The sequence below is a fragment of the Phoxinus phoxinus genome (genome assembly GCF_949152265.1).
Source record: "Phoxinus phoxinus genome assembly, chromosome: 11".
Taxonomy (NCBI): domain Eukaryota; kingdom Metazoa; phylum Chordata; class Actinopteri; order Cypriniformes; family Leuciscidae; genus Phoxinus; species Phoxinus phoxinus.
Window position 1 is genome coordinate 12,004,241 of NC_136886.1, and position 23,565 is coordinate 12,027,805.

General features: G+C 37.6%; 1 protein-coding gene across 3 annotated transcripts in view; it reads right to left on the reverse strand.

Moving 5' to 3' along the window:
- Positions 1 to 23,565, reverse strand: part of cyfip1 (cytoplasmic FMR1 interacting protein 1) — a 41,694-nt gene that overhangs the window by 13,402 nt on the left and 4,727 nt on the right. For all 3 annotated transcript variants that reach the window (XR_013799586.1, XM_079628826.1, XM_079628825.1), the window contains exons 2-22: positions 15,117 to 15,237; positions 14,755 to 14,844; positions 13,712 to 13,789; positions 13,521 to 13,622; positions 13,254 to 13,435; positions 12,292 to 12,388; positions 11,922 to 12,050; positions 10,766 to 10,870; positions 10,558 to 10,649; positions 10,028 to 10,145; positions 8,292 to 8,414; positions 6,213 to 6,338; positions 5,675 to 5,841; positions 5,439 to 5,586; positions 3,351 to 3,504; positions 2,853 to 3,009; positions 2,464 to 2,560; positions 2,254 to 2,330; positions 2,022 to 2,130; positions 1,804 to 1,923; positions 1,205 to 1,404 (exon numbers count right to left, since the gene is read on the reverse strand). Coding sequence is in view for 2 of the 3 variants with exons in the window: in XM_079628826.1 (XP_079484952.1) it covers positions 1,205 to 1,404; positions 1,804 to 1,923; positions 2,022 to 2,130; positions 2,254 to 2,330; positions 2,464 to 2,560; positions 2,853 to 3,009; positions 3,351 to 3,504; positions 5,439 to 5,586; positions 5,675 to 5,841; positions 6,213 to 6,338; positions 8,292 to 8,414; positions 10,028 to 10,145; positions 10,558 to 10,649; positions 10,766 to 10,870; positions 11,922 to 12,050; positions 12,292 to 12,388; positions 13,254 to 13,435; positions 13,521 to 13,622; positions 13,712 to 13,789; positions 14,755 to 14,844; positions 15,117 to 15,233 (2,588 nt within the window). In the remaining variant the exon portion in view is untranslated. The remainder of the gene's footprint in view (positions 1 to 1,204; positions 1,405 to 1,803; positions 1,924 to 2,021; positions 2,131 to 2,253; positions 2,331 to 2,463; positions 2,561 to 2,852; positions 3,010 to 3,350; positions 3,505 to 5,438; positions 5,587 to 5,674; positions 5,842 to 6,212; positions 6,339 to 8,291; positions 8,415 to 10,027; positions 10,146 to 10,557; positions 10,650 to 10,765; positions 10,871 to 11,921; positions 12,051 to 12,291; positions 12,389 to 13,253; positions 13,436 to 13,520; positions 13,623 to 13,711; positions 13,790 to 14,754; positions 14,845 to 15,116; positions 15,238 to 23,565) is intronic.

The window sequence follows — 23,565 nt, forward strand, 5'->3', positions numbered from 1 at the left end:
AGGGAAAAAGACAAAAAAAAAAAGGTCTACATCCTTTAACCAGAACCTGTAGCTGTGTGTTCAATATAACAGGAGCAGGCGAGAAGTGGCATCAGTGTGCTCTGTGTACCTTATTTGCATCCTGAGCTGAAGCTTATATAGTTTCTGAAATCTTATAAAGATTTAACCTGCAGGGATGGCACCCTCCTACCAGTTATGAACTGCATTGAGACAACAGCTGAACCCTTATGGTGTTAGTTCATTTTGATACGCCTACATTTATGATGAATTTGTCAGATATCAACAGCTCTATCTCCCCTGAAAGCCACCTCAACCTGACAGTGTAAAGATGACTTTAGTCTTCTTTTTATCCCACATTCAGCCTACATGTACATCACGTCCGTACACTCCATCTTGAAGACCTCCCAATTTATTCATTGAAATATTTCCCACCTCACTAAGGATCCTTACAAATCGGTTTCTTTTTCTCTCTGCTGTCATATTTGATATTTGGGTCAGAGTGTACCTTGTAAAATGATCGTGTTCGACGATTATTCGACAATAAAAGAGATGAGAAAAGAAAAAGTGATGGATATAACAGCAAAAGGTAGACAAACACTCAATTCACAGAAAAAAAGATTAAAAAGGTAATTGATTTGCCTCAAATTGCTGCAGATTACACACTTAACAAAAGCTGCCAACAAAAATCTCAAGTGTGGACATACACTTCTGAAACATAACAGTCCTTTCTTGGTGAAAATAAACCAGACATTTCAATCATATCTTTTGATTATTCACATTTAAGGATAGACTGACTATCAATAACTAATGAAATAACTCAATAATTAACCATTCTCTAAAACTAAAGATAAAAGCAATGCTCCATCTTGATTTAAGTGTCGTGGACGTCTGGTTTTTTGATAAGTGATGAAAGAAATGTTCTTTGCAATTTGACTTTTAATCTCAATTACTTCTGTTTAAATGATATATGGATGAATTAATACATTTTGCAACAGCTGAAGCCTGAAAGTCTACATAATTATAGCTGTTAAAATGCTATCCATTTATGACATTATACAATTAGATTATTGCACAACCATATCAGTAAAGATTAGTAGAGCCTGCATGATTCTTTGTAGTATTTATATTTAATAATATATTTAACTAAAAAAAAAACATTATAATTTCTACATTTCGTGGGGGTGAGGGTGATGGGCTGACCCACCTGTTCGTGGAACCGTTGTAACAGTAGTTGGGCAAGAAGTCATAGTTGAGTTCCCAGAAGACATGGAGAGTGATTCTGCCATAGGGTGCGGATACGTTGTGGTTTGCCTCGCGAAACATGGTGTCGATACTGTCCAGTGTCAAATACTTACTGAGGAGCTTGTGGGTCATCCGGTTTATATCCAGCAAACCCTCCAACTCCTGATCATAGACAAAGAGAGAAAGAGCGACTGAAAAAAAAGACCTCTTACATTTTGACAACAATTATGTTTACACACAATGCATGTCTATATTATTCAGGCACACGCAGATTTCTGACAACAATTTGAATGAAAACCAATTATGAGCCTTGAAACAATTTCATTGCATTTTAAAATACTGTCACAAGTATCACAGAGCCAGATAATTATTTCTGCTGCACTGAATATCAATTCTGCTATGAAAGCAACCTCTCTTTCATTAGAAACCTGAACAGGCAAATTCAGGTAGAAACGCAGCTAAACCACAGCTGAAACCAGCTATGCAAATTCAAGGTCTAAGTAAGAGAAAAATGACAATTGCATGTTTCCATAAAAACACTTGAAGGATAAGGCGCCGCACCATGATGGAAGTAAGGTCCTCGCTCTCAAAGCGGTTGATGGCTAGCTCTAGAGATTTGTAAAGCGCAGAGGACACTCGCTGGGTGATCAGGCGGTTCAAGTCGATTGATCGTCCAAGGAGCTGCAAGAGAAAAGGGCAAAAAAAGATGAGCGGACTTAAGAACAGCATTAATAAACAGAAATGAATATGTAATCGTACAGAAGAGTGGCCATTCTTACCTGTACATGTCTCTGTTTGAGCAGCGTCTCGTAACGATTGGAGGAAGGCCACGAGATGTTGGCACCTTGATTCTTACATTCAGCTCTTAGTCTCTTATCCAGAAGGAGACTACAGAGAGAAATCGTGTAACAGAAAATAAGATACTTTTTAAGTCCCCAAAGTTACTTACATTACAACAGAAAAATGGTTTCATATTTGTCCTGAAAATTACATTTTCACAGACAGACTTACCTTCCGGCAAGAATCTTGTAGTAGGCAAAAATTTGATCAGCAAGTTTGTAGACAAACTGGTCAAAGCAGAGATTCACCTGAGAGAAAAAAAAAAGAAAAAAAAAAGAGGCATAATCACTTAAAAGAACATAAAAGCAGATTAAATGCTAAATACAATAACTGACTTAAAGATTTTTTTAGAATGAATGTAGAAGGTCGATAGGGTTTTACCTCAGCTTCAATCTCGTCGTAAAGGAACTGCTTTTTAAACTTTGTGAGAGCGTAGTGAGCGCTGTCGTTGTACAGATCCAGTGAATACAACACGTACCTGTGTACATCAGGCAGACTTAAGCATATGTTTTGCACATATACCATGGCAATTCATGTACTAAAAAAAACTTTATTACACTATTTTTAAGTTGTTCTTGTTACAGTGTAGTTATACATTTATGTACTAAGTAATATTAATTAACAACATGCACTTACTATAGCGTTAGGGTTTGGTTTATAGTTAGTTGCATGCGATTATGCATAATTTACTGTTATTACTATAGTAAGTACATATAATGTCCGTAACAAGGTCATTTAAGTGTTACCAAAATGTAATATTTTGTTCTCACTCCATCATAGAGGCCTCTTTAATCTCGAGGATGTGGTCAGTGAGGATCCAAGGCATGGACATCTCAATGGGAAACTGGATGCGGCGGCCCATTGTGAGCTCCAGAAAGAACTCGCGGAACCAGAGCTGGGACAAATCACAGCACTGCTGCAGTGTCTCTGCAACACAACACGCATGCATAAGAGACAAAACATTAATACTGTCTGACTAAATTCAACTAAATAGACTGGCCCCATAAACTATTTGGACACCAAGTCACCATGAAATCAAAATGGACAATTTTTCATTTGTAATGGAACGCTGCTATGTTTATTATAAATTATTTATCAGAGATAATGTGTATTGGTACATAGCGGTATGCAAAAAAGGTTTGGTTTAAATAGTATAGTCATATAGTTGGGCCCTAAAATCATGGTAATTGAAAAATAAGTTGCACTGTTCATAAAAGGGTGGACATACAAAAAATTTGGGGTGGACAGGCATTTAGCCTGTTCCTTACCACTGAAGTTGAGCAGATGGGTGTAAAAGAATGATTCGCGATGGAATTTCTCGATGTCCAGGATGGTCGGTCCCTCAATACTACTGCGCAGAGTCTTCTTTGAGCCGCTCTTATCAGCGACCAAAGACTCCAGCATCGTCCTGACCATATACAGCTATAGAGGAACAGAAAGAAGTAGCAGATGAAAGGACATTAAGTCTCTGATGCAAAGTTGGACATCTTTACTAAGACAGCACAGCCACTCAACAGACAGATTCACATCACCATTCTGCACTCGTCATCTCGACACAGGTGGGGGGTTCTCTATTGCATTCTGGACTAAGTGCATGAATGTGCTGATGGAGGGCATACAAGTGTCAAAGCCTCCCTGGACATTTCAGCCAGGTATCAAAGGACTCGTCTGTATCTCTGCCCTTGGATTCCATCTGGAATAGTGTGTGTGTGTCCGTGTGGCAATGTATTCCAATACTGAGAGAGGCTACATTCACAACAGTCATTGTTTGGGTCAAATTGCCCGGTTCATAATATAAGACAGGGATTTTCAAACTTTTTGATGCAGGTCACTCAAATATGATCCCCTTCTGAGAGGCAACCTTCCTAAAATATATAGGCAGCTACATAAATTAAATATGATATTATAAAAGGAACAAAATTATATCATTGTTTCCAAAAATTTAATAGATGGATAGTACTAAAGAAAACTGATAAAATATCCAGAGTAGGGGTGGGCGATATGGCAAAAATTTAATATCACGATTTGTTTTTAGGAAAATCATGATTTTTTCATGTTGGCTTTACTATTTTGCAAGTGATGGAGCAGTACAGCCAAACTAATTTCCATATTTAAAAACAATTGCCTTACAAGGTAACATAAAAGAATGACAGACCATTTAGGCCAAAGTACGGGTGATCGAAGATGAAAATATGCATTTAATTATTTTACCTTTGTTATTAAAAATACAAAAACAATATAATATACAAATGAAATAAACAGTGCATTATTTTTTGTGTATTTAACAGTAGTATTAAAGTAAATTGAACAAATGTAAAAAAAAAACAGACTTCACTGTATAAATTATACACACTGGCTCTTATTAAAGCTACTGAAGATATTCAATGAAGAGCAGTAAGTGATTTTCTCTTTGTTGCCGCTTGTCGTTAATGTTAATCAAACAACAAAAGACAGGTTTATTAGGCTGCTGTCAATTTAAAGCACAGATCTAATATACAGACACGCAACCGGTTTTCTCCTAACTGTTTACGTTCACTTACGATAACCAACTGTTTAAGAAAAAAAAAAGCTGATAGAATGCACTGCAGCACGATACTACAATATTTTTTCAAAAGCAGATCGGGGAGACATTTTAATCATTCACGAACGAAAATCATGATGCATGTATAAATCTCTCAAAAAATGGCAATAGCAAAGCACTGAGATCACGTTGAGAGGCAGCACCGATTACAGCTCAAATCCCAGAGGCGCTATTGACATTCAATACAACACCCTTCCACGGCACATCGGATTCAACTGTGCTTCATGCAATATATGTGGCAGAAGCTAGTGAAAGATTACAAGCTCTTCTGAATGACACTGGCAGAGCAGGTGTGACTGTGTGTGTGTGTGTGTGTGTGTGAGAGAGAGAGAAAAACAGGTTGAAAAACAGATAGCAATATGACTTGTTAGGTTGTTTCAGATAAGGGGTTGTATAAGGTGAAAATGGGATTATATGATATGTAGCTAATCTGAAATCAGCGAGTACAGCTTTTTGGACCCTCTTTGAAAAAGACATCAGCAGAAATAGATTTATCAATTTCCTCAGCCTGAAACATACTCTACATAAATACATGACCCCAATCGACTCGATGTCGATGCAGTATAAATCTCACATGCTGTTGCATTCAGAATGAAGGAAATCATAAACTACATGCATTTGAGAATAAATGTTCTGTTGCTCCCTTGAGTTCGGAGGTTTGTTCAGGAAAAATGTTATCCATGTATAATGGGGTTGCTATATTGTCTGCATTTGTGTAGAGCATGTTTCTGTCCTTTATATGGTATACAAAACTGGAAATTGGAAAGTCGCATACTTGAGTGCTGGAGGGTCCCACTGCACGCCGAGGAACTTTGATATCAAATCCCCCTTTAGGGTCTTTCTCGCCCCGCAGCGCTGGGTCATTATGTGGCTCTCTGCCCGCCTCCCAATCACATATGGTCTTACGGATGGCCTGGAGGACACTGGAACAACATCACTGTCAGCTTACAAAGACTTAAACCACTAGAGCAGTCAGACAGAAATGTCATCCGGTTTGGTGCTCTGTTGTACCTCTGGACGACGTTCTTCTTCCTCTTGATAGCCTGACGCAGCGGTTCTCTGAGTGTGACCTGGGCAAAGTCTTGCAGAGCTGAATAGATGGTATGACGGATTGCATGGTTGAACACGCTTTCCATTCGGCCCATCAGCACCTGCAGGCCCTTTATCATCGCAATGACCTACACAAGTAGACAGAAACACATTCAGACAGAGAACTGGAAAACGAAGACTGACTTCTCAGAGTTACTTTGGATACACTAAACAATTGACACAGATAAACAAACATTTCATCATTGATGCCAATTCAGTCATTGATCTGATTCATTTCAGAGAGGATTCATCAGGCTGATTTAAAACACAAGCCTGCACAGAGTTTGATACTGAATTTTAGGCATTCTAAAGAAATAATAAAAATAATTGAAAATAAAAAAATTATTAATTTGATTTGAAATAAAATTAAAATTCTTTATAATTAATAATAAAAATATATATAATTATAGGACACCTGAATTAATTGTTTATTGAGATTTGGCCCTGCAGGTGTACTGACCTCCACCAGAGCAAACTTCTCCTCGCTGGTGTAGTTGTATCTGGTGGCACGTTCATACTCCTCAGCATTATCTGGGCATTCTTTGTTGGAGTATTTGTCTGTAGGGTGCACCAATTTCCAGGAATACTGCAAAAAAAGAAAACATTTTACAATCTTTCATGTATAATTGCTTATTCTATAAGTTATTTTCAATGCTGCTTAATAAATGTTGAATAAACCAACAACAAACTAATTTTAGAAACTATGGTCCATCATCTCTATATCCATCCTAATTAGCAACAAATATCAAAATCCATTTGACTAATTGCAAAGAATGGACTTGTTGCAAGCTGTTTCCATGGCAACAATATTTCATGAGACTGCCAGTATGGAGTGTTTTGTTTGGAACGTCTGTTCCAAGAAAATAAAAAAAGCATAGCTAGAACTGACTATTAAAGTGAAATGAATGATTAAAATCAAAGGTGAAAACATTGATGGCCTTGTGGAAGTAAGAGAAAGAACATAGGTCCGGTCTGGTCTACTCAATGCATGAGGTTCAGGCTCTTTGTCTCAAATGGGTGGGTTGATGCTACTGAAAATTGGAGGATAGTTAGTCTTTTGTGAGTGCAACAGGCTGGCAATTTCTTTGCCAATTCATGAGAGATAACTGAATTTGGTACTTTGACCACCCAGAAAGCCTCTTTCATGTCTGCTTGCGCTTGAAGGGACAAATTCACACAAAACAATGTCAAAATGCCCACCTCATACACATTGTCGGTTATGTAAACGTAAACAATTGAGCAATAACACGCATGTCACATTATAGTTGCTACGGGCATTAGGTCTTTTTTTTCTTCTTTTTTTGGGGGGGCATTAGGTCTTAAAAGTGACAGCCGCCTAATATTCCTGCTGCTGTCCGTTTTTAATATTAATCAAACAACAAAAGGACAAAGAAGATAGTTTAGTCTATTTGAGACCTTGAGACAGGGCTGTCTGGTCATTTGGTAATAGAGTAATCAGTCAATTGTTTTTGAAAGTAATTGGAATTTTTTGTATGGTAATAAAAATAGACCAAAGCAAACAACAGCCTTTAAACTGACTTAAAATACAATAATAACAACAAGGCAATAATCTTTGGTTCAAATAAAGTATCAAGAGCAAGTAATCCTATGGTTTTAAAGAACAAGATTGTTAAAAATACATAATATACATAATATAAACAATCAACTTGCGTACATTATGTATTACAATAAATGCCTTCAGAGGGTGCCAAAGGCCTGGTAATTGTTGTTGTTACACTTTACAGTAGATCAAATGCTTGTTTAATATTGGCCAAATGACATGTTCACTTAATCTTTGGCCAGTTCTTTACAATGAGATGTGCCCCACACATGTAAATGAAAATATGGAACAGCATTTCCTGTGAACGGACCCGATGTGAGATGCACGTAACCTACATGCATTCAAATAATTGTAGCGCCTTTGAATCACAGCCTTTGTGAGTTCACAATAGCACTATGCTACACTGGTTTTAAATGGTTTTCATATATTGTGCATATTTGTACTTTTTTTTTTTTTTATGAAGAATGTTATTTTTCATTTGATACAAAATGTAATTTTTTTATATGCCAAATTATACATTGCATTAGTTTATGTATCCCAGATTTTCAGTGGTCTCAAAGTTTTGTACCTTATTGTATGCAAATCTACAGAGCCCCTAAATGGACATGGTGAAGAAGAAAAATATTAGATGGGAGGGACAAATATATTTCAATGCTTTTGTGTTCACTCGCAAAAGGGGTATTGAAGGTTTTACAAACGGCACATTTTTTTATTTTTTTTTGGGGGGGGGGGGGGGGGATGTTGGACCCACGCAGACATATTGAATCTCAAAATTTTACTTCACACCAAACTTTATTACATTTCAAGAAAGTTATACAAGAATTTGACTACTTTTGAGTGATTTTTGTTGCTTTTATTATGCAGATATATTGATGAGCAGCATGAATCCAGCCAAGCGTCACCCACATAATCATTACGGGGCAAAAGTTTATCTTGGTAGTGTTCATATACACAAATATGAGTGATAAGTCCACTCACCACTTCCATGACCTGAGCACTCCACTGAGAGAGCAGCTGCAGGCCCTGCAAAGCAAGATCAAACAACTTCCTGTATTCAGAGTCGGTCTTCTGAGACTCCTGACGCCCTGAGCCGGTCACCACCTGCGAAAATGGGAAAAGGAAGCGATAATAAACAGCAAGTAAACAAGATAACATAACATCTAACACAACTACTGTCATTACAGAGAAAACGAGCAAATTAATGAACCACTGAAATCTCATTACACAAGCTAATGACAAAACACCAGGATACCTGCAGCATCCAACAGGAGCTGCATTCGAAATGAACAAACAAAGGATGGAGGAAATGCCAAAACCCTGCACCTATGCATTTGTTTCAGCAGTCCAAAGACAGCACAAGATACGAGCACAGTGTCAAAACCCCTGGCATCTGACAACCATAGCTGTGGAACGAACAAACAAATTCCTCCCTGCTTCTCCTCGTCACTGGGTTGCTGTCACTGATATCAGACCCCAGTTGTCCTCTGGCTGCCAATGTGTTCTCATTACAGTGCTGCTGCTGCCATGACTTAATTCAAACCCAGGATGGCCTCCTGCCCTCACATTTCCATATTCATCTGTAAGACTACCGACCCCAGTGGTTCTGAATGCAAACTTCGAGTTGACGAGATTGAGCCTTGAAACCATTCAGCCGTGGAAAAGGGAATAGTGTATGAAGCGAGAGCTGCTCGCCCTCCCACGGCTAATGAATATTCCTGAAATCTATTCACATGAGAAAAACAAACTCAAGAGCAACGCAAGCCACTGTAGCTTCTGATTCTCATTAAGCCGTACCATTAGTGCATTTCTGAAAGAGATTTTTCAGCATCCAATATGCTGAGGCAAATTTTTAGCTAAGGAAAATCAGATTTACTATAAGAACTAGAGTATAATATACTATGTTGAAGCTGAATTTTTAGCAGCCAGTCTTCAGTGACACATGATCCCTCAAAAATCATTCCAATATGGTGATTTGGTGCTCAATAAAAATGTCTTATGTTGAAAACAGTATTGGATTGTGGATTCAAAGACAGATAGTACAAATGTTTAATCAAAAGCAAGTCTTTGGGAAAAAACTAGAAACTATTTGGAAGTTAATAACAACAGAGACTGTGGAAAGGTACTGTACATAAAAACAATGCCAGCAAGAATACAAGCTGTTATCATGGCCAAAGGACGCCATACAAGTTTTGTGGATATTATGTGTGAATAAAGACTATTTAGTTGTTTCATTTTTCTCTTCATTATGACAGGCGGTCTAATACATTTGTTTAGCACTGTGTATATATATGTTTTAAAGATTCTTCCCAACAATTATCTATTTTATAGAATACTTTGATTTGATAGTTCAAGTGAAGAATTGACAACTGAAATGTATAGTTTTTGTTTTACATGTTTCTATAATTTACAGGTAAATCAAATCAGACCAGATGTTTAACAAAAAGTCTGTAGCAGTGGAAGATTGAGGATGATTACTACAGCCAAAGTTTTGCTTTCAAAAAAAAATTTATTTTCAAAGTTAGTTCTCTGAGAACGACTCGGAGAGCTAACTTTGTCAGAGGTTTTTATGTTTAGAAAGAGTAAGACATTTGGCAGATTAGGTAACAGACATTTTGTCCCCCGCCAACGTCATGGCAATATGAGTCAGTACATGGCGACTGTGCAGTCTACACTGCATTTCTTTAAAAAGACTGAAGAAAAAATAAAACTCTCACCTCACTGTTGCTGTAGCGAGCCAGCTCAGAAATGAAGCGCATATGGTCTTCACGGATTTGAATCATCTGCTCGCAGATATTATACTGCGGACTACTGCCTGCAGATGTGCACGACCACCTAGAGGATGGAAGAGGACAGGCAATTAAAAAACATGGAAGGATCTAGTAGATACTTCACACAAATATAAAAAGACCATTTTTATTCTTTCACAAAAAGAAGAAACTCTTTTGTGTTTTTGACTGGAATTTAATTGTGTGCCTAATACTGCAAATACTCTTTCCAAATGTAAACAGTAGCAAAAAAAACAGCATACAGTGGACACAGACTACTTATAAAACTTTTATTTTATATGAATTTACAGTTTCTTGGAAAAGACCAACCAGTACATTGTTAAAAATATCTGCTGAATTTCACAAAAGATAAAGTTATACGAGTTTGGAAGGTGATCTATTAATTTAATCATAGTAAGCTAAAACACATCGGCAAACAACAGCGTTCCTATTTAACTATGGCCTGCATGGGCACTCACCTGGACTTGTTTTCCTCATAGTGGGCGCTGGTTTTAATATAGCGGGCCAGTTCAATCTGCATGTCACCAAACAAAGGCACTACTTGCAATTGCTGTAGGGGTAAAGCAGAATGTCAAATCACATCAAAATCTGTCTCAGATTGACACAAGTTGTCAGACGAGATGGAACGCCGTTTACATCAGGAAAAGCACACACGCATACACACACCTTGAAAAATTTGTCAATCTTTGTGAGGTTGATTCTCTTCTTGGCATCCAGTTTGTAAATGTTGCTGTTGGTTCCATCCATGAGATAGAGACCAAAGCCCATCACCTACAAGACAGTCACAAAAAACTATGTGGAACAATGCCTTAATAATATATAGATTTTTTAGTTGTGTTAAACATTTTGAATCTGTTGAATTATTGTTTGGTCAAGATGATGATACATAAATATCAAGATTCAAATGCAATATCATCAAAAGTCTGAGAAATGTCATCAAAATAATATGGTACCATCCTTAACTAAACTTTGGGTACAAAGGTTTGGGTAAAATGATCAAAAGTGACAGACATTTTTAGGGTATATTTACACAACAACATGCTTGAAACGGCGAAGTTTTTACTATGAGTTTTCTGCATACAGAAGACACCATTGGTAAAACGATCCCCATGCACACGGATCACGAAAACGACTAAAAACCTATACAAACCTAAAACCTAAACAGCTATATTCTGCTGCCATGGAGTTGAAGCACTATAGGCTGAACAAGTCACACCCATGTGCATGACGTCATCATCTTCAGAGATTCATTTAGGTTGTTTACACGGAGACCGTTTTCAAAAACGTGCACTTTGAAACCAGTTGTCAAAAGTTTGCGTTTTTTCAGGCACCCAAAACGCTGTTGTCGTGTAAATGAACGACCTAAAAAGCATTAAATGTTTTACGCTTTTAGCTGAAAATGGTGTCGAGTAAATAGCCCCTTAATGTTTCAAAAAATTTCAAATAAACGCTATTCTTTTAAACTTTCTATTCATCATAGAATCCTAAAAAAAGATTAAGCAGCACAACCATTTTCAACATTGATCATGTTTTTTTTTTTTTATCAGATCATCATATTAGAATGATTTCTGAAGGATTATGTGACACTAAAGACTAAAGTAATGACTGCTGAGAATTCAGCTTTGCCATCAAAAGAATAACTTACATTTAAAAATAATTAAAAAAAAGTTATTTTAAATTGTAATAATATTAAACAATTTTACTGTTTTTATTGTATTTTATGAGGCAAGCATAAAAGACTTGTTACCCCAAACTTTTAAACGGTTATGTTCCAGATGCTAGAAGACAGTGTGTATTTAAATGTCAGTGTGTTCATACTTACTTTGAGTAGCATGTGTTTCTCACTGGGGGTGAGGTACATCTTGTTTTCGTAGTAGTCCACACACAAGTTGACAATGTCTGCCAACAGCTCATCAAATCCGTTAATCACCTCAAGCTGCTGCTGTAGGGACTGAAACAGAGATGCCTGTCAATATCATTGACTCATACACAGAACATGTCTGAAGGCAGCACTGACACATTTATTATGCTGCTGTATATAGAGACATGGAGTAAATGTTGTGCATTTCACAGTTCAAGAACTGCTACATAATATACAAAAACAAAAATGTCATCAGTTGCAAAACACTCTTTGTTTGTTTAGATGCATTTTCTCTGTATTAAGTGTTAGTTTACAGAAGATGGTGTGGTACCTGTGTGATCTTGTTGTGGTTGGCCAGAAACATGGATAAGTTCTGAGATTCCTGAATGGAGGATGGCTCGGACATTTTCCTCAGGAACTGGGCAGCCCTGATGGACAAAGAGGACAATATAAGCAGAGAAAAACTGATGGTGAATATATCACAATGAGGCCACTTCAAGTGTTGTGTCACTACGACAAGCAATTATATAGAATTCAGGCCAAACATAATAAATTGTTGGATTTTTTTTTTTTTAAGAATCTGACACTTGTAAAAATATGTTGCTGTTGTTTGTTGTGGGAACAGTGATAATGCAGGAAAAGTCATATCTACAGACTCCTGGAAAGACAAACAAACAGAATTAAAAAAACTGCGATAGAGGCATAGAGAAAGACAGCTAGAGAGTGACGAGAAAAGTTAGATGACATGAGGTGGAAAACTGGATGGGTGGTTGACAAATCTGACATTTCATAAAAATGTGTTCAGTGGGTGGGCATGCTGAAAACAAACTCAAATCCACACGAACACTCTGAAAGAGCAGGGAAAATAAAACTAGACAGCTCTAGTCTCTTTAGGCATATGATGGTACGCAGTTTTTTGTGCAGCATCTCTGTTCTGTTTATCATCATTTAATAGCATATTACAACGATTTCTGAAGGATCATGTGACACTGAAGAATGGAGTAATGATGCTGAAAATTCAGCCAGGAATAAATTATACATTTACATTGTAAAAAGTTGTAATAATAGTTCACAATATTACTGTTTTATTGTATTTTTGATCACATTAATGCAGCCTTGTTGAACATAGGATACATTACAAAAATCTTAAAAGTAGTGTGTATGTGTAAACTTTTTCTTAGTGCATGTATGGATCAGTGATAACTGGATAGAAGATGTAGCATGACTGCCATCTAGAGGCCACATGTATTAATGACGAGGCCCGACGCAGAACTGAGGCTCACAGAAAGTTACCTCTTGTAGGCGGAGTGATCATTTTTGACACTGCACTTCATGTTCTTAAGTTCATCCAGCACCGCAAACATGTTGATGAACTTCCCCAGCGTGAGCAGATAGGCTTCAGACACAAAGTCCTTCCTCCGCTCAGCGTGACAAAGACGTCGAACTTCCCCACAGAAGCGATCTATCGCTGTCCTCTGAGAGTGAAGTAAAATGAGAGCGAAGCATTAGTGTATCTTACAACATCCTGTACTCAAATTCAGAAATAGCATTAAGCGTTACCTGAAAGTACATGAAGTTCATTAGTTTGGTGACTTCCGGCTCGAGCACCTCCACTGTCTTCTCATAGATCTCCACTCGGTTAGGCTGTTCATTACACTTCACCTGAGAGAGGGACAGATGGAGAGGGTCAAATCAACAGACTACCAGCCTGTGTTGGTGGTTTTTGAGAGGCTTTTGGCATTACTAATTACCTGAGGGATAGCTCTTGAACAGCTTCTCCATGTATACAGCATCACAGCATACTCCTGTCCTTCCTCCAACATCTCATTCTGCAACACAGCAAAATCTCATTACAAAATTAAAATATACTCGAGTAACTGAATGCCGTTAAATCGTTCCTTCCTTCCTCCCCTCAAATAATAAAGTTTTAGGATACTAAAAACAAACTATGAAGTAAATGAAGAAAAAAAATAGACTAATCTAGAATCTTAAATATCTAGTTTTACTCAAATAAAATTAATAATAAATGTGTCAATTTTCAATTAAACTGATGAAAAAAAATTTTTTTATAATTAAGATTTTCTATTTTAAACTACTACTACTAATATTCATAATGCAAAATAAAAAGAATTTCTGGACTAGTGAATTTTGAAGACCAATGTGTACATGCTTCAAAAACAGATTCTACAATAAACCATTATCTCGTGTTGAATATATTCCCAAAGAACAGATTAACCCACTTAATCTTCAGATCTTAACAACTTAGAAAATCTCTGCTAGGAGTAACAAAACAACCATTAACTCTCTCTCTCTGTGTGTGTGTGTGTGTGTGTGTGTGTGTGTGTGTGTGTGTGTGTGTGTGTGTGTGTGTGTGTGTGTGTGTGTGTGTGTGTGTGTGTGTAAAAACTACTTCCACACACACCTCAATTCCTAACTGATGCCAAACAGTCCCCGACAGCTTTTACCTCTCACTAATAGAGCACACAGCAATTCACATTCAATACAAAAACCATTCAGAGCGGCCTACTTCGCTTGGCCAGGCTCCTCAAATGAGCACGGTGACCGCGGACAATGAGGTACTCAAATGGGCCCTCTTGAATCATTTCAAGCCCCTGACAGACTCCTCTTTAGCAGGGCTTCCAGAGAGCTGGCTTGATAGACTGGTTCAGACAGCCGAGGTTAGCTTTACAGAGCTGTGATTGAGTCGAGGTTTAATAAATTAAAGAAGGGCACCTCATGAAGGTGGAGATGAACAAGCTAAGCTGTTTGTGTGAAAATGCTGAGAGGATCTTACCATGTTGGAGTGGACGGTGGCCTGCTCGATGTAACGGGCGATGCCTGTCACGAAGGCATTGCGGTCCTCAAAGTTGGTGTTGAAGTTGGGCTGAGGGTGGCAAAAAGCAGCAGTGTGGTTATGCAAGCACCCTTTTGTACATGTGTAGGTCATTTGGGTTTATATATTCTAAAATATACTGAAGATCTAGATCAATGTGTGTTGCACATGTCCTGAAAAGTGAAGCCAAAGCATTTCGATCAAGGCAACAATCGTTTCTGGGATAATTTGGCTTCATTTTTCTGCAGTAGAAGGAAGTGGAGACGCGTCGTCCATCTTTTTTTGCAGTCTAGATGAAGGGCTGATCAGGGGTCAGTTGTTACCTGGTAAATGAGGGACGAGGGCAGAGGCTCGATGCAGGGCTGCTGATCTGGTAGCGGCAGCTCCTCCAGCAGGTCCACATTGGACAGAGCATCTTCCAGAGTCACTGTGGACGCCATCACTCTAGAACGAAACATGAAACACATATGAGACAAGAACACTGGCTACATTCAGGATAGCATACTACTAGTGCTATAAAAAAATTATAATTATTTTATGCATGTTGAAGACAATATTTGTCAAAATGTGCGGTATAAAACAGATCATTTGACAGGAATTCTGAATGCCCATCTCAGAATGTAACACGCTTGACTTGACCTTCCACTTCAAAAGCGATGAATCAGAACAATATCAACTGCATGACTCAGTTTTTCTTGACATTCTAAAGCCAAGACAAATGGACACCACTCGATTGGAACTTGGAAGCACTTATTCTTACAGTATAATGTAACTATCATTAAAAAGATGAGTCAGAAATGTATTTTATTCAGCAAAGAAGCATTACATTGATCAAAACTGACAATGTAGGCTATATTTTTACAAAAGAAAATCAGTTTAAAAAAAATTAATTTCACCTTTCTATTCATTCTGAATATATAGCAGAACAACTACTTTGCACATTGATAAGAAGAACTGTTTATTGTGCAACAGCTGAGCATATTAGAATGATTCCTTAAGGATCATGTGACAGTAATGACGCTAAAAATTCAGCTCTGCCATTAAAAATCTTGCTTAAAATATATTAAAATAGTTAAGTTATTTTAAATTGTAATATTTCACAATATTACAGTTTTTACTGTATTTGTGATCAAATCAATGTTATAAATAATAATATATCTTAGTGAGTATAATAGATTTATCAAAAAACATTTTAACAGTAGTGTACACTGTACACTCATTTTTACTATGTGCAACATTTTACTACTAATAATAACATTAAAGCTGCAGTCCGTCGTTTTTCCTCTTTGTCGCCATCTCTGTTCGAAATCTGCAATTGCAGTTATTCGCGGAATTATTAACTGTGCGTGGGTAGTAAATCGGCATGAAACAGCGCGGATGAACACAATGTATTGAGGAGAACCTGTCGCTGCCGCGTCGCTGTGGATACTGTACTACTGTCATCAGCAATCTCAGAGTATACTTTTTGAAAGTGTATAACGTTAACCAACATTAGAATTTTCATCGGTAAATGTCATCTGAACAAGTAAGTAACATTCACTTTTGTTCTGACCAAATTCGGGGGGTGGGGGAAGCATTGCAGTATAGGCTATATCATGCTGATTAAATCTAACGATTGCATATCACGTCAAAACGTGAAAAATATATTTTGTTCTCAAATTATTAATTATTCTACATCATTATTGCGTGACTACATTTAATGTGTATTAGGGCTACCTGTAGTTCAGTTTTCATTTCTGTGCAGTATAAATTCTAATTGTCATACCAACAAATTTATGTTCCTTATAACTGTTTCTCTTTTAAATAAAAAACACACACGTATGTGTAATCAAATGCTTATTTAAAACTGTAATATAATCAAATTTTATTCACATACATTTTGAACCCCTTCAAAACACGGAGTTCACGCCACCTTTCAAAAGCCCTGCCGATGTTTATCCCTGTTTTAGCATGGGCTCGGTTGCAGTCTCTTTTTTTCTGTAGCCACTCTGAAGTCCGAAGTCTTTTGGGTTTTACAACTGGTGACTCTCCAGTTGTCCCTGGTGATTGTCGCTTTAAACTTTCGGGATCCGCCATACCAAGTGCTAAACTAAAACTCCACCATCATCCACACACGCTATATAGGCGACTAGCCGGGACTCATTCTATATGTGTACAGAAGTGACGTAATGACGCAAAGACATGCTTGAAATTCCCGCGGAAATCCACCAGTACCACTGGAATTAAAATCATTATTACAAGCTTACCGTTTTGAATCGAGGTAAGGCAAGCAGATCGTTTTGAACACTGGCTGGTTAAGTTTTTTTTCAAAAATGTCTTTTTTGATATTTTTAAACACAAAAAAGTGCCGGACTGCAGCTTTAATAAGTAAGATTAGTAAATTCTACAAGACTATTAAATAACAAAACTACAATTTTAATCCCACATTGTTCTGCTCCAGAAGGCTGTCCAAAACACTCCTGACTGTATGGTTTTGATATCACACATAGTAAGCACTAACATAAACAATGGTAATGTTTGGAAACCATGGCAACAGGGCAAGCAAGCGTTTTAATAGTTGACAGGAAAATATAAGACCACAAAACATAAAAAAAAACCGTTGTTATCTTTGCAACTGGGTAACTTTTTCACACCTCACAGAGTCGACTGTCAGAATGAAAGTGCCCTCCTACTTCCTCTCTTCCCCTAATGGGGCAAAACCTCATGTTCGCGTCCTAATCTGGCACAATGCAATAAATCTCTCCTGTAAAGGGAAGTTCATACTGCTGACATTGATTTAATTGCTAGAAACGTCCAACTCTCACTTAAAAAGCTGGTCCAGAACCTGTACACTAAACAAACATCTGATTGGCTGTGAATGCAATCATTGCATGTCATGTTTTGCAGCACATTTAACATGGACAGACAAATTGCTTGTTGCTTAAACTGGTAATGGCCAAAAGTGCACAACAGTTGCTGACAAGACAATTGGTCTAAAGGACATCAAAAGAGGAACCACAAAGCAGGCCTGAGGAAATGGAGAGGGGCTACTGTGGTCTTGTAGAGGTAAACAACTAAAAACCTAAGTCAGATAAATACTACAGACGTCCTTAGTGTGCTCAGCTGTGCCTCTGGACATCACTAGCAAGTACACATCTAGACTTATTTAGGAAGATACTTGTGCACCCAATCATGAAGCACTTCCAGAGAGAGGAACTTAGAGGAAAAAAAGCAGAAGGAGATATGTGATGAGGAAGAGAGTATAAGCGAGTGGGACCCTGCAGTCTGAGTGTCTCTAGAGAAACAGTGATGTTATCAGACACACACTGCTATGGGCGACACTGACAGCGGCATCAGCAAACTGTGCTTTTTGACTGAACAAATGTACTCTAAAATGTTAATCACATTGCATTAAAGCTGAATAGTGTCATTTGTTTTGATGTACTACTGGCACTGTGTGATGTGCATAGATAACAATAAGCAAGCACTCATAGACTGACTTCCTGAAGAATGTAAACAGGACAGGACTACTTCTTTGGGCAGAAGGGCTGGCATTTTGGAAATCGGTTAGGATATTATTCTTTTTGCAATTCAGTTAAGTCACTAGTGGTGAAGTTTGAAAAGTTTGGAAAATAAACGTGAGCTGAGATTGAACACAGATGTTAGACTGAATATCAACTATGAAATATAATGATGCAAAGTAAAATTCAGATCCAGAGCTGCGCGATTAATCGTTAAAAGATCGCAATCTTGATCCAAACCCCCACGCATTCTTATTCCTAAATTACAATGATTCTGCAATATCTATTCTGCCTGTTTTACATCGCAAGTGTCAGCGGAGCATGATTTTAGTCGCTGCCCATTCTGAATGAGTGTCAGAAACGCGTAATGCTCACGCTCCGCTGACGCTTGCGATGTGAAACTATTTAAACCAAAGACTTGAGGGACTTTGGTCAACCTTTGAAAGTGTGAACATCACACTTCAACATTCAAATCTGCGAGAGTAGCTGCCATGTAAATGTACAGTATGAAGCAGCTTCACAAACAGTCTTTTCAACCACACATTATCTTTATTTATGCGTTACAAACATTTAAATAACAGGATAAAAAGTGTATAGTTTGGGTATAAACACCGATGTCTACTGTAGAGATCAAAATAAGAGAAAATATTTTTTGAAAGAATTTTGACACTTGTATGTATTCATTGCTGATCAGTATGCCAGGAGGTGGAGTGAGTGTTTAAAAACAGTGTCATTGAATCATTCATTTTAAAGATTTATTCATTTACAAACGCCGATTCATCCAATTAACGAATTCTTTATGAATGACTTTCAAATTCAACATTTTTTTTTAATTATTTCATAGAAACTAATATATTTTTAAATAGACTAAAGCAATGAACATTTTGTCAGAACCTCTAGTTTGCATGTTAATTAATTTTCTTTAGTTGTCTAATGTCTTTTTTTGTTTCGAAAAATGTTTCGAAAATCCGTGCTGCTCTAATACCCATTATTCGATAATTATTTTTACATTATGACCAATGTTAAAAAACAAAGGCCTGTGCAAATACCATACTTCACAGTGTCAACATTTTTACATTTCTAAATGCATGCAAAAACAGATACTAACACTTTAACTAACACACAACCAAAGCGTCTCAACTGAATTTAAAAAAAAAATAAGCTGCACCACCAAACCGCTCTTAAGCATCCGCAGCTAGGCATTATCAGCTAGCTAAAAACACTGTGGTAGACACACAGCCTTACACATACTCCTGATGCATCTAATATGAAGTTAACCATTTACGAACTTTCATGATTTACTGACCTGACATTTGACTTGATAATATAAATAAATATGAAGTCAATAAGAAACAGTTTGTTTGTTTTGGATGTAAAGTCTATATAAACAAGATGGCATGCAGAAGTGCCATATGTACCTTTAAAAAGTACTAATATGCACCCTTTATGGAGTAATAAGGTCCAAAAGAGTGTATGTGTATATATTTATATAAAATTGTCAAAATCGTGCAGTCATAGTTCACGCATAAATTTCAACAATCTGATCTTTGACAATGAACTGAGATCGGCACAAAAAAAAGGTGACGTAACTCAGAACTGACATCACACAATTACTGCGCCCTTTTCATGAGCCGAGTTTGTGTTAAGGAATGTACAGTATTGCAGCTGGTAGTATTTCCTGAGGCATTACAGCATGTCACACCCACTTTTGGCAGCTCCATTATTTAAACACTACAGGATGAATATTTATAAACGAACAGCTAATCCAGGCAGGACGCAAACAAACTACTGTCCAGTAAATATTCAAAAAAGTCTAGTTTTTTTTTTTTAAGCATAGCCAAGTATGCAGGTCAGTATCTTTCGTCAAAAAGGAAGTGGGTTAAGGGACTGTGGACAACAAGACATGACAGCTCAGTTTTGTGGGTTACATCTGTCAAACACAGTTGCTGATGAAGTCTAGCACTTTTCACTGTAGGTTCACTTGCTTAAAATATAATGCCGACCTGAATGGTCACAATTAAATTCCTAAATGCAATATTAATCATTAACCATTTTTTTAACCGCTGTGAGGTAAAAGGGAAGTTTGTCTTGAGTGAGCTAAACATCGTTCCTCTTTAATGCTGCAGTAGTTTCCTGAACTTCTTTTTTAGATGACATCTTAGAAAAAATGCTTAGATGTTATCAGAAATCTTGTCTTTTCTTTTTATTTACTGGCAGTTAAACCAGATCATTAAGACAAAGCGGCCCTGTCACAGAGAATGACGTGTTTTGCTCCATCAGACCACTGCAGTGCGATATTGTTTAGAGAGACCACAACCATTCCACAGGCTTTACAAGCCTTGTCATGTCTCTGAAGTTCTGCACGTCTGAATATTCCTCTACGGGCCAGGTCATGATCAAGCAAAGTCATAGAAATGGGGATGGCAGAAGAGAAAATTAGAAAACATGGTAGAATATTTGGTCTATACTTCTCTATCTAGTCTTTTGGATGGCCAGATTTTAGATTACAAATTATAATCAGTCAGTAATGATACTGAGTTTCACGAACTTTAGTCATTGCACAAACTCATCACGAATAATGAGATCTTTATAACAGGAGGGCAAAACACAATGCAATGGGCTTACAAAGATGACTGAGATGAACAAATAAACCCAATGGTTCTTGAGGTCAGAAAAGTATTACAAATGTCAGAAAAATGTTGACTGGTGTATTTTCACAGGAAACCTACACAACAAATGCCGCAAATATTGAGGAAAGCCATGCAAAATCAGTAATTATAAACTGCAAAAATCAGTCTTTAGGAGCTGGTTCTTTAAATCGGAAACATGCACAAGCAGTGTAGTCCAACAATAAATAAATAAAAACTCAAACTCAACAGCAGCTGGCGCTTTGTTTAGCATCCCGTTTGATGTTAAAGAACAGTAACTTGCTGAACTGCCTACTTTCAGTGATGTCCTTCTTAAAATGAAGTTGTATTGATCAGCTTTGTATTGTTAAGTGTTAGGGGTGGGGGGAGGGGGGGTCAAATATAAATAAGGAAATTAAGAACAAGTTATAAAACCATAAGCATAATGAGAGAGTTATGGAAAACACTGCATAATGATATTTATATAGATAATAAAAGCCAATAATAAAAGCCTGTCCTTAATGCCTGCCAAATAAATGCTTGTCAATTAAACAACAAAAGACAGAACATCACTTACTGGTCTTCACTGAATAACTTCAGAAGCTTTAATAAGAGTCAGTGTGTATATAATGTATACAGTGAAGTCTATGTACCCGGTAGTGTTTTATTTGTGCATTTAGGCCTATTTAATGTCTTGCTTGAATACTGTACTATTAAAAACACCTACTGTGAAAAAATAAAGCACAGTTTATTTAATTTGTATATTACATTGTATTCGTAATGTACATTTTTTGAAATAGGTCAATTAGTTTGGTTGTACTGCTTAGTTACTTGTAAAATAGTAAAACCAACATGAAAAAATCTTGTGAATCGGGAATGTTCTGGGTACATTTAAAAAAATATATTTTTGCTATATCGCCGAACGACCTTCCACATTTTTGTATTCCTGCCCACAGGCTCGACAGAGGGGTGGTGCCAAAATCAAAAGTGTATTATGGTTGTTGAAGTTCATGACAAAAGGGAACGCCAGTGTCCTTTTTCTGATTTCTTTTGCTGAGGTGCTGTGGTTTATTGCTTTGATGTCGGTCAGACAGGAGGGAGCTGCTTGGTCAGAATAAGCTGTAAAGTAAACCAGACTTCATGCTGATTGTCAATAAACAAGACTGGAGACTGCTAAGCCCCTTCAAGAATAACTACAATGGACGTTGAACTTGAACGTCACTTGACGTTGGACTGTCTCCAGTCCTACAGCCAGGGTGGAGATAAGACACTGATTCTAAGCATATACATGAATCACAATCTAAAATGCAAGAAACAACATTTAAGCTACTCTCTAAAGTCACACACACCTATGAAAACTATTCAGAATATCTAAAAATATCAAAACCACAATAAAACATCCAGAACAAACATTCCTGGAGACTGACACTGCCATCTTCAGTGTGACATCCCAATGTACCCGAAGACTGGCCGTCTGCCATGAGCTTTTACTCCTGGACATCCACCAAGTCAGTATTAAACAAAGTACAGCGACTCTCTAGGACAATGAGTCTGAAGATTTCCATCTGTGTTGATGGATATCTGACCATGCATGCCAAAACATAACTCCAGCAGCACGCAGTATGAAAAAAAAAGCCCTTTTTTGCAACACATGCTGTGCAGATTCAACACCTGCTGCACACGGTGTCTTCCCCTCTGAAATTTTCACATCTTCACACATTTTCCTTTCGTGGTAGTGGAGGTTGTGGCACTGGCACACGAACAAAAACTTCACAACATGCAGCACACACTGTGTGCTCTCACTGAAAATACACACAATTTGACACATAGGCCTACTACTTTTTTATCACACTTAGTTTGCACACTAGAGAAAAGCACGCACTAACTTTGAATGTCATATGATGATAAACATCACATCTTGCTTTATTACACAAAAAGCATTTGCATACATCAAAGTAAACTTGTGATTACCTGCCACCAATTGTGTTTGGCTGGATCTTTTAAGCCTAAAGATGCGCCTTTTCTACCATCTCCAACATTCTGATGTATGATTGTCCTTCAGAACTTTCAAACTGGTCGTGATGTAGCCATTTACTTTTTCACCATGGTAAAATGAATAGAATAGAATGAGGCATTTATATAGCGCTTTCATATGTACTATGTACTGCCTAAGCGCTTTACAATCATATCAGGGAATCTCTCCTCAACCACCACTAATGTGCAGCATCCACTTGGATGATGCGATGGCAGCCACAGTACAACGGCACTCACCACACAGCCACACACCAGCTATAGGTGGAGAGAGGACAGAGAGTGATAGAGCCAATTCAGTGGATGGGGATTATTCAGAGGCCATGATTGGTAAGGGCCAATGGGTGGAATGTGGCCAGGACACCGGGGTTACACCCCTACTCTTTACAAGAATTGCCATGGGATTTTTAATGACCACAGAGAGTCAGGACCTCGGTTTTACGTCTCATCCGAAGGACGGTGCTCTTTGACAGTATAGTGTCCCCGTCACTATACTGGGGCGTTAGGACCCACACAGAGCACAGGGTGAGCGCCCCCTGCTGGCCTCACTAACACCTCTTCCAGCAAAAACCTGGTTTTCTCAGGAGGTCTCCCATCCAGGTACTAACCAGGCT